This window comes from Aptenodytes forsteri, unplaced genomic scaffold (genome assembly GCF_000699145.1).
Source record: "Aptenodytes forsteri isolate BGI_AS27 unplaced genomic scaffold, ASM69914v1 Scaffold192, whole genome shotgun sequence".
NCBI classification, from domain to species: domain Eukaryota; kingdom Metazoa; phylum Chordata; class Aves; order Sphenisciformes; family Spheniscidae; genus Aptenodytes; species Aptenodytes forsteri.
In genome coordinates this window covers 677,256-689,058 of record NW_008794891.1, presented here as the reverse complement: position 1 = coordinate 689,058, position 11,803 = coordinate 677,256, and the positions used below count along the sequence as shown (strand labels likewise).

Here is an 11,803-nt window from a genome sequence, read left to right as displayed (position 1 = left end):
AAAATTTCCTTTCCCCCCCCCCCCAGAATAGTAACATTCAGCTGTTTGCGAAATTACAGATGGTGACAGAATTTTGTACCTTAAAGAACTTAGTATGTGTTAGCCATTTCCCAAATATGACGGAGTTTCTTTACATAGGGTTGCTCAGTGTTTATGAAGGAGCTGTGTTCAGTGAGCCATCACTGGCAAAAGTGATGGCTGAACAGACCTGTCACTTACAGAATAAGGTTTCTACATTAGTGGGAGTGATTAAGTGTTTGATTATGTAGTATTTGTTATTTACGTAGGTGAAAACTGTATTTCTTTTCACATACAGAAAGCAATAGAAATAAACTGTTCCTCAGTTCAAAATTACCGTATTGACCTGTCTCTCGCTGATCCATGTCATCCTCCATCACCTGCATATTAAATCTTTCTCCTGCTGCTGTCCTGATATAGGAGTTGCTCTCAGACTGCCTGCAAAGCTGTGTCGCTGTGTTTTACTGTGGCTAGTACTGGCTTTTGTACTCCTTGGGGTGGGGGTGCAGTCTCAATGGGCAATCAGTTTTACAGAAAACATAAAACTGGCACTTTGTAAGATAGCTCTGCTCCTTTTCTACAGAGCAGGATAGCTACCTGCCTCTTCCTGGTATGGAAAATGAGCAGACGTGGCAGTATCTCAGTCGTGCCTTGACCTCTAAAATACATATATACGAGTAAAGCAAGAATACAAAGGTCAAGCTGAATTAAACCTTGCCAGAGGTGATAAGCAACTTGATACTTCATAGCTATTAAAAACTGGGGTTGCTGTTCAATAAGGATCAAGCTAGGATTAAAGCGTGTTCATATTGCTCCAAATGTAAATGTGCCTGTTGCAAAACAGTGTTGAAATGGGGAGAGGGGAGGCTGGGACAAGAGAATGTAGAGAATGGTGAGACTGGGTAGCAAGTGGGACTATGTCTGCATTCAGGGAGCGGCTGGAGGAGCCTCAGCTAGGCAAGGCAAGCCCGGTGTGGTGCATGGGCTGCAAGCAAGGAGGAGGATGGGACACAGCTCTCGGGACTGGCCCTCTGAAGGAATGAGCTTGTTCCGGGCAGATCCATCAGGAGGACTACTGGTATGTCAAATTCTGGGTGGAAGCACGTAGAAGAATCAAGTATCTTCTTGGTTAGGTTATTGTACTACTTGTCTGTTTAGAAAAATTGTTGATGTGACAGTATATGATATGATGCCATATGGAAAGTCACCAGTGGTGGGCTTAGTACAGGATTTGGGAGAAAGGAATTTGGTAAAGATTTGGGAGTAGAAATACTTAGGAAGGGTGGGACCTGGGAGGGTTGACACTGATGAATGTCTTGAAAAATATTAATATAGTAGTGCTCATAGTACAGAGAAGGGAGGGAGAATAAAAGAACCAAAATGAGAGATAGCTGCTCCAGGAAAAGATGGTGTTATCATTGTGAAAGTGATGAAACGCTTTAGAGGAATAGGGTAGTAGAGCTAAAAATTCAGCTATGAAGAGTGTGATAGCATACACTCCAGGAACTCAGATAGAATTGCTTTGACATGGAAACCAAATGGCTTAGGCATCCTGTAATTCACTAAACTTATTAGCATAATGTAGCAATTGAAAAACTAAATGTGATTTTTTTTCTGATACAGTGGATGCAATCATTTCCAGTGGGTGGGGAAGTAAGTGTCACAGTCTAACATGATACACAATTTTGATTAGCATGCCCTAGAAAGAAAGGGGCAAGTAGGATGATCAGAGGGATGTAATAGCTATTTTAGGAAGAACAGCTGGAAAGATTGGGATTCTTCAGGATGTCAGAGAAGTGACCAAAGCGCATTTTTAAAATCATGAGTATACTGGAAAAAGCAGGTAGAGATTGATATAACTCATTGCCTTTTCCAATACCAGAACATTAGTTCTAGCGTAAGGCTAGAAGGTGGCACACGCAAAACACAAGGAAATTAAGTTAAGCTGTGAAACTTCTCATCACAAGATGTTGTGGTAGCTGCAGATATACATGCGTTCGCAAGGGATTTCACGAAGGAACAGTCTGTTTTGGACTGTTAAACACACATGTGATCTCTGGCTCCAGAAGTCCTTGAACTACACAGAAGTGGAAACTGGAAAACCTCTGGCCTGACCAGGTACGGCTCTTATGTGTTTGTGAGAACGCACAGAAGTCAGATCTAGGTTTCTCATCCTGGTAAAGCGAAGCCTGAAGGGAAATGCTACTGTCATCTAAAAAATACATAGTGGTAGCAGACACGGAAGAGAAGGAAGAACTCTTTAAGCTCAAGGACGGTGGAAATCAAAGTTGCTGGAAATCCACTAGCAGGAGTGGGAGACTGGGAGAAGGTCTACTTCAGCGTAATGGAAATGAAATAGAGAAAGGGGAACGTGGAGGGGAAGAAAACCCAGATCGGCCAGGTATTTCAGAATAGAACTTGACAAATAAGAGGATCATGACGTATCCTGTTCTGCTATTGCAGAACTTCTTACCCCAGGAGCCCTCTTTCCATTTATTCAAGAACATTTTATGAAAATTGGTTTCAGAAAATACAGCCACTTTCTGGTCTCTCTGTTCACAGACTCCGCAGTGTGGGGAGACGGCTAGGAGCTGTAAGAGGTGATCCTGAAGGTGGATTTACAGGATGTCCATATTGGGAGAGTGAATCCAAAACAGAAGAGACCCAAACACCCTTATGCTGACTGTGGAATGCTGGAGGGATGGGGTAGGGCAGAAAGCTGTCAAGGAATAACTGCAGTATTTAGGAATAGGTTTCTAGGGATTATAAAAAGAGTGGGATTATGTGAAAAGTGAGTGATTAGCCTTTTCAAGAGGTCCGTGTGTGCTTTTCCACATCATAGTAGTAAGTAATCCCAAGTTTCCTTAAGCAGCCACATGGTATATACAAGTCTAGCCTTGAACTGATCTTAAGGAGTAACTAAAATATATGGGTAGAGCTGTATGAAGAGTTAGTTTTGCAGGGGTTTGTGGGGACTAACAGTTTCTGATTCCTCACTTGTGAATTTTCTCTTTACCAGTTTTCATGCAGATTCCTGGCATTGTGTCAGTGTGTGCAGTGTGTATTGTCAAGCCAGAACAAGGAACTCTGATAGACTGAGGTGAATGACAGTAGGTGCATGTTAGCAAAGTGCTTGATTCTTGTGTGCCTGGGACAGGCTTGTTTGCAGAACTGCTGCCCCAGGAGTGTCTGCGCAGGCTTGTTGCAACGCGGCGACTTGCATCGTTGAGGCCAGAAAGTTGAGATCTAAAAGGCTAGATCCTGAAGAGCTTCCAGAGCTGGGTAAGACAAACGATCCGTTTCTCTTCAGTGGTGTATGAAGCAATCACACTTGATAGTGTTGTATTAATATGGAAGCAGTACGATGACAAAATTGCTTCTGTAGTAAACTGAAAAACACTTAACTCAGAGATTCGAAGACATCTGCATTTTTTCTTTTTCCTACTTAGCTGCTACTCTGATCCTCCTGTCTTTACATAAAACTTGTATGTCAGCGTATTTTCCTACAGTCTTACTGACTGATTCCAAATTTTAGAAACAACCTTATTTTTTTAGTCTGCAGCTCTTAACTGTGTAGAAGACCATAAAGTAACATTTTTCTATCAGTCCATCTTTGCTGTGAACACGTTTGCGTGGCTAGACAAATGTCCTCAGAATTTTGTTTTATTCAGCAATGAGCTTGTTGCAAAAATAATCATCCGACTTGGAACACGTGTCCAGGTGAAAGAATTGTGCAGCAGCATAGCTATCCAAAATAGTTACACAGGTGGAAATTCCCTGTTATATGCAAGTTCTTGCATTTAGTAAGTGTGGTGGTGTACAGCCAAAGCTGCAGACAGCACCACTAACTAGGGTACGATCAGTCTCACTAATTTTTGCAATTACCCTAGGAACGTCTAAAAGTTAACTCCTGCTGCTGAGAGCTTTTGAGACCATTCACCATGTGCATATCTCAAGGTAGAAGAGACTCTTTTGGCGTGTCAGTCTGACTTCCTATAAAACAATTAGATACTTCACTCATTATAGATTCCCCCACCCCTCCTCCAGCTGAGTATTTTTTCAGAAAAGCTGAAATTTGCTGGTCATGAAGCATCTTACAGATGTTCCTTTGTGAAGGAAAGTCTTCAACCCCGTTGCTAAAGCTTCCAGAGTGTGCCTGCTGTCAGCAGTACAGTTTCTTCAGTGCAGTATTCTGCTGTGTAGGTTTAAAAATATTGTAAGAAGAAACAGTAGGACAGTAATAAAATTCTTAGGATTATTTTGCTAGGAATTATTTGGTTTAATACGTTGAAGACCTTTATTTCGAGCTATGTGGACTGGAAGGATCTTCACAGATCATCAGATATAATCTCTTCTGGTTGCATCCCTGTAAATCTTTCATAAACAAATCATAGTACATTTTAAGGTTTCTTTAGTCTCTGCTAGGTCAACCGGAAAGCTGTCCCAGAAATTCCTTTGTTGGTTAAACCTCTAATGTGATATAGCTTACGCATACTTTAATGTTGGCATGAGAATAATTTAAATAGATTTTTTACTTTCCTTGTGCTGCTTCTTTCCCTGGTCCCACAGGAAGACCTTCTTTGTCTTCATTTTGCAGCTAAGCAAAGCAAGTTTTCTCAGTTTCTTCCTGTGCAGTAGGGTTTCATTTTCCTTAGCTATCTTAATAGTCCTTGTCTACATTTATTTTAGCTTGGAGAGCTAGCTAGCTTCCACCAATGTTTTTGCCTACATCGAGGATTTATTGCACACCCATAGCTTTGGAGCATATTCTTACCTCCTAGAGGTTTGAACAGAAGAATGGAAAGCCAGGGCAGTAAACAAGACATGCGGTCTCCGATTGTCTTGTGCCATTTGCTCAGGGTGGATTCATCAGTCGTAGGCAGTTTGAAAACCATAACTCATTTCCTCTGTTTGCTTCAGTCGGTTCTCTAATCTCACGTCCATTAAGAGTTATCTCTGAATAATGAATGGAGAATCCATTAAGAAGGGGAAAGGGCAAATATAGTACTTATTTAAAAAAAAAGGTGGGGGTGGGAAACATTCCAGGTTCTTTGCTTTTTCCCTCCCCAGCTTTCTTTTCATCCATTAGCTTAGCTTCAGTTGCCAGAAAAAACACTGGAGGAGTTAACTAAGCAAGTTAGTTGTAGGCGCATAGGACGTGACGAGCAATGAGTAACAACTAAGTCTTGCCAATGCCAAGTTGTGTTAAATCAACCTGAATTCTTACTGTGATGGCTACTGGCCTTGTCAGGAGGGGAGAAATCGCAGATGCCGTACGTCTTCATGTTTTTGGTAGGGCTTTTCTGACACTGTCCTGCTTGACATAAGCAAGTTAGGGGGAAGTGACTTAGGTGAAGATGCTATCAAGTGGATACAAAACTCATGGCGAGAGAAAATAAACGATGTGTAAGAGTTCTGTTGAGGTATTTTGCGAGGAGTCTGTCCTGAGTTTCATGATAGGCAATGTTTTCTTTAATGGTTGGGATAAGGGAATAGAGATCATGGTTATTGTATTTAAGCTAAGCAAGAAAAGATGAAGTTGCAAAATATAAATTGTGTAGAGGACTGGATTATAATTCAGATTGCTTTTGACCGATTGGAAAAAAGTCCTGTGAAATTCAGTAGAGACAAAGGCAAAGTTATCAAGTTCGGTGTGTGTAATCAGCTACTCGAATGTCAGAAAAATCTGCTTCATCATGAGGAAAGGGTGTGGGATGCGTAAACAGGTATGCCCAAGTCTTCTAGAAAATATTCCTATACGAGTCTGGTAAGACTTCAGCTGGAGTAGCATCCTGGTTTTTGCTTAGACATGGGCAAATTGGAGGGAGTCCAGAGAGTAATAAGTGAGGCTGCGTATCTTAGACCTTTGGCCAGTGAGTAAGGTCTAAAGAACTTGAGGTGGCTTGAGAAAATTCAGAGAAGGTGCAAGAGCTTGATTATGCAAAAAGTAGTTGCAGAAAGAAGGGAAAGGAACTCCCCTAGTTACCTATGAAAGGTAAGACAGGGATTGATGGCCTTAATTTGCACTAAGGAAAACCCAAGTGTACCATCACGAGAAACTTTCAGATGGGACAGAAAGGAAATGAGAGAGAGGGATTCAAGCCAGCAATCGTCAGAGGTCTTCAGCAGAACATCAGGCATCTTTCAGGAATAATGTGGGTATCCCTCAACGTTTTGTAGAGCCAGGGAATGGACTAGATTGCCTCCCGAGGCTACCGCCAGTGAGCCAGACCTCTGCGCAGCATGGCCTGTTAGAACATCTCTGAACAAAGTGGTGCTCGGGTTTAGGACCTGCCCCTATTCCTCCTCCTCTGCTCTTTGCCCTCTTCCTGGTGTTTGTCATCTCCTAGGAGAAGATAAAAGACTGGGAGCAATCAGCCTCTCGGGTGGCTGTCGTGTGTGCTAGAACTGTGATCTGAGGTCCAAGCCAAACAGAGCCAATAAGACTCTTTGAGAAGAAACTTGGTAGAGCACTTCTCCCTGCATCTCAGGAAACTTTCCTCCGTGGCATCTTCAGATTTCAGGGCTTTTAATTTACTCCCTATTTGCCAACTGATACTTGGCCAGAAATCTGACGTGTGCTTAAACAAATTGATTTGGCAACTACAGTCAGCATTTGTTGGTTCAACTGTAGGTGACGGGGCAGTGGGGAGAGCCGAGTTTTCACAGGGCTTGGTGCCTGGTGGTGTCCGTGTTCTGCCAAGGCATTCGCTGTGACCTCAGGAACAGTTGAGAGGGAAATGAGTTGAGCTAGTTCAGCTCCAGTCTGTGATCTTTTCTGAGGTTTGTGAGTGAGGAAATGTGGGTCTGTGGGTTGGGGGGGAATGCTGTGTCTTGCTGAAGGCGGTTAGGGAATGTTTAATCTCAATTTAGACCAGTTTAAATTTGGAGACACCTTTGATTCTACCTTGTGTGACTAGTGTCGCTGAAAACTGTCTGTGAACATGTAATCTGTTAGGTTTACGTTCTCTGAAAGACACTAGAATACGCAGTTAACTCTTAATTCTCAACTTAATGGCATGCGAGTTTGTTTAACCAAATCTCATGCATTCCATCAAAGATCTCAAAATTAAATGGGAAGATACATACTGTCATTAATCTTGCATGATCAATTTTCAGCATACTGCTTATAGAAATAGACAATTGAATGTTACAGTACATCTTCTAGATTTACTTTTCATACACTTTAATCTAAAATTTCAGGAATATCAATTTGTAAGATCACGTTAAAGCTTTATAAAACTGAACTGAACTGAAAACAAAATTCTTCTCGGTTTTAAGTCTGAGTTCCAGAAAATGTTGAGTGATTGTCTTTGTGGCTGCTCAGCAGCTGCTGAAATGGAAAGGGATCTTCTTGGGCATTGTGGTGGTGTTGACTGGATAGTTGGGTCAGGTCATCGCTGGTTGCAGTTCCAGACTCTGCTGACTTTGGCAGCGGCACTGCTAAACAACCTCTACAGCATTTTGGGAACTTCCTACAGAAACTTGAGTACTGAGTCAGCTGGGTTTGTGCAGGGTCTAATCAGGCTGGTCAGTGGTTGTGGTTATGGTACATAACTTAAAAATTGTAGATAGAGTTTTAAAGTGGCTTATTTTTACGTTCATTTGGGAAGAACTGGTCAGTAACAGGAGAGGGTGTCTGGGACAACGATGTTTCTGGGGTTGTTCAGACGCTCCCACTGCTGGAGCTCACAGTCCTGTCGAAGTGTTGGTAGAGCATTTCTTGCTCCTGTTTTCATCCTGTCTGCTACTGGGTTCCACCAGGGCTCAGAAGTCAGAGGCACTTCCCTGAGATATGAGACTTGCAAATAAAAGTTCCTCCTTTTGGGTGCAAGTTTCAAGTTGTCAATAAAAATACAAAGTTTAAAATGAACATGTTTCTACTGTGACTTGATACTGGCTTTATTTATTGTGGTAGTTACCAGAAGACCTACTGCAAGTTACCACTTTGCTGTTCAACAGATAGCTTCATCTTCTGCCATCTTAGTTGCGTAAGCCCACTTAAACAGTCCAGCGTCTTTTGTCTCTGTCATAGTTGACTCTGAAATGTGTTTTTTAAAAAAACCAATCCCCTTTAAAGTAAAATCCAAAAGAGAAACTTCAAGCCCTAAGTTTCTGTAGCCTTATGAGCCTGGCTTACTGAATCTTGCCCTTTTTGTTCTCTGAGTGTTCAGCTACGTCTGGGAGGGAATGGGCATTCCTTGAAGCTGCTGCTGGTGCACATTGGAGTGTGTCCTACTGCTCTTCGAAAGCATTGCACGTCCCTCAGTAGTGGTGCAATAGAGCATGTATCGTGCCGTGCACTCTTGTCTCATAGATACACCGTGCTGGTTTCTTTAGAGCTTGCCTCTGATATGTACTCTTGTCTGTTTTCCGCAGGGACACAGCGGGGCAGGAACGGTTTCACACCATCACCACCTCCTATTACAGAGGTGCCATGGGGATCATGCTAGTATATGACATCACCAATGCCAAGAGCTTTGAAAACATCAGCAAGTGGCTCAGAAACATAGATGAGGTGAGTAATGTCTGTAAGACCCCAGAATTGAGCTGTTTGTTGTGACCTGTAGAGCGTGTGATGAGTCCCACAGAACTCAGCTTCTGGATTGCAGCTTCTGCTTCTACCCTGGCAGAAGGTGTAGTGTGTAAATTAACACAGGGGTTTGGGTGCTGTTCTTAGGCTGCCCTATGTCCTGTGTTCCTTCCTTCAACAATGGCACGAAGGATCGCAACGCAACACAGGAGCTAATGGTGTCCTAAAATGTCAAATTCATACATGAGCAAACTTTGTTTCTGTACTGGAGAATACTTAGAGGTGAGGAATACATCTTGTAGTAACTGGGAGTTGCAGTTTTCAGGAGGAGCTGCCACCACAAGGTGGTGTGCAGAGGAGCAACACTTAAGCCATAAGCTGTAGAGTAGCTATAGAATATGTCACTTCTAGTACTAACCTATTTTATAAGGACGACTATGTAAATCCTCAAAGATAATTAAATACGATCACCTCCACTCCCTCAAAATTGATGTCGTGAAATATTTGCAAGTTTATCACGGCTGTTAGAGGTAGTATGGCAAACTGCTGTTGTTGAATGTTAGCAAACTGCTCAAACCTGCATGGCTGTTTTTTGTCCTTGGTAGAGGAATACCAAACAAGGAGGCTGGTAAAATTTCAAGCAAGGTCAAGTGAAGCAGAAGAAACTGATGTGGAAACATTCAGTGCCTGGATCCCCATGAGTTCATTCTCCAGGAGTTCTGAGATGTTAGAGGGCAGCACAGCTGTTAGTTCTTGCTTTTGTTATACTGTTCCCAAATGGAATAAATGTTTGGATTTTCCAGCATCATTATCTTCCTAGAAAGCATGAAGATGGCCCTGTAGAACTGAGCGTCAGCAAATGGATGCTGTCAGACGTTCCTAGTTGAAGCATTGAGGCTGGAGAAAGGTTCTTACAGAGCAAAAATGTGATATTGGGACTTTAATTTCCTAGCATGAGAAATGGGGAAACTACTGTTTATGGAAAGGTACACATTTTGGTGGGTACGGAAGGTGGAGCGGGGAGGGGGGTAAGTCAGCACAGGAGGAGACTCAGCGGTGAGCTGAATATAAACTTGAAACCAAGGCCTTTAGATTCTGCAGTTGCTTTGTTTAAAAAAAATTTAGTAGTATCCAGGAAGTTGAATAATGGATGTAATTCATACCATTGTGTCTGAGAAGTGAGTGTTTTTGCTGACCTCATGTTTTCAAATCTGTGTCACACAAACCTCTGCAGCTGATTTCAAGTGCATTGTGAAGGCTGCATGGTTACTGCAGTTTTATAAGGGATATCTGACACCTTAGGAAGGCTTTTTTATTATGGAGGAAGCTCACTAATGGAGTGCATTTACAGAAATGATGGGTCAAGTCATCCTCTGAGGTTCCAGATGCAGTGTTGAGGCTTCTTGCTAAAATGTATGGCAGGTACCCACTCATGCACAGGACTATTGCAAATGATAGTTGTGAATGAAGTAGCTAAGTGCTTTGGTTTTACAAGGAGTTAATATTGCCAAGGATATTCTCTCAAGGAGGAGAATTTTCAATAAGCAAGCTGCTCTTCTGAATTGCTGTTCTGTGCAAGGAGACTCTTCTACAAGATACTTAAGCCTTGATTTAGAAATAGCCAGGAAACCTAGAGATGTTACACCTTCATCCTTGCTAAATACTTAATTATTTAAAGGTCGCACATTCTGCAGAGGTGCACGATGCCATGCGCTTTTGCTTTGGGCTGGTAGGAATTAGCTGAGTTGCTCAAGTGCACAGTTTTGTACATTGGAGCCGGCTGTATTTGAAAGAAGTCTGTTGCTGTGTAAGCAGTTTTGTTTGTGTGTGTGAAAAGTCAACATTTTCAGAGTCTTATTCTACACGGTGTCTTAATCTACCTTTGCCGTCCAATTGTTCTTCCTCCTTGTGACCTGAAGGAAAAAAACTGGGGGTGATTCTCCTGAGGAATGTGAAATGGGTTATTACTGTAAGCAGGAGTACTGGGTACGTGGATCTCTTGCCTCTGTAGTTCTATTAGTAATTCTACTGTAAAGTAGTATTAAGACTGTTGGAGTGAAAGTAAATTCAGATTAGACTTTCCAAGAAGCTTCTCATGGCAGGTTTCAAAGTACTTCATAGGATCATAGAATGGTTTGGGTTGGAAGGGACCTTAAAAATCATCTAGTTCCAGCCCCCCTGCCATGGGCCAGGACACCTTCTGCTAGACGAGGTTGCTCAAAGCCCCAGCCTTCCTGTCTTTGAACACTTCCAAAGATGGGGCATCCACAAATTCTCTGGGCAACCTGTTCCAGTGCCTCACCACCCTCATAGTGAAGAATTTCTTCCTTAGAGCTAATCTAAATCTCCTCTCTTTCAGTTTAAAGCCATTACCCCTTGTCCTATCACTTCAGGCCCTTGTAAAAAGTCCCTCTCCAGCTTTCTTGTAGGCCCCCTTCAGGTACTGGAAGGCTGCAATAAGGTGTCACCCAGAGCCTTCTCCTCTCCAGGCTGAACAACCCCAACTATCTCATCTGTCCTCACAGGGGAGGTGCTTCAGCCCTCTGATCATCTTCGTGGCCCTCCTCTGGACTTGCTCCAACAGGTCCATGTCCTTCTTCTGTCGGGGGCCCCAGAGCTGGACGCAGTACTCCAGGTGGGGTCTCACCAGAGCAGAGTAGAGAGGCAGAATCACCTCCCTCGACCTGCTGGCCACGCTTCTTTTGATGCAGCCCAGGATACGATTGGTCTTCTGGGTTGCGAGTGCACATTGCCGGCTCTTTTGCCCTTTTTAAAAATGGGGGTTATGTTTCCCCTTTTCCGGTCAGTGGGAACTTCACCAGACTGCCACAGCTCCTCAAATACGATGGATAGTGGCTTAGCAACCTCATTCGCCAGTTCCCTCGGGACCCACGGACGCATCTCATCAGGTCCCATGGACTTGTGCACCTTCAGGGTCCTTAGATGGTCACGAACCTGATCTTCTCCTACAGTGGGCGGTTCTTCATTCTCCTTTGCCTTCTGTGACTTGGGCGGTGGTGTTTGAGCACTTGCCAGCGAAGACTGAGGCAAAACAGTTATTGAATACCTCAGCCTTCTCCATATCCCAGGTAGCCAGGTCTCCTGTTTCTTTCTGGAGAGGGCCCATATTTTCCCTAGTCTTCCTTTTACCACCGAGGTACCTATGGAAGCTTTTCTTGTTGCCCTTGACGTCCCTGGCTGGATTTAATTCTATCAGGGCTTTAGCTTTCCTAACCTGATCCCTGGCTGCTC

General features: G+C 43.1%; 1 protein-coding gene across 1 annotated transcript in view; it reads left to right on the top strand.

Annotated features, from left to right (window-relative positions):
• The window catches only part of RAB10 (RAB10, member RAS oncogene family), a 57,344-nt gene that overhangs the window by 38,898 nt on the left and 6,643 nt on the right, over positions 1-11,803 (top strand). The window contains exon 5 of the mRNA XM_019470967.1: positions 8,398-8,536. Within this exon, the coding sequence (XP_019326512.1) occupies positions 8,398-8,536 (139 nt within the window). The remainder of the gene's footprint in view (positions 1-8,397; positions 8,537-11,803) is intronic.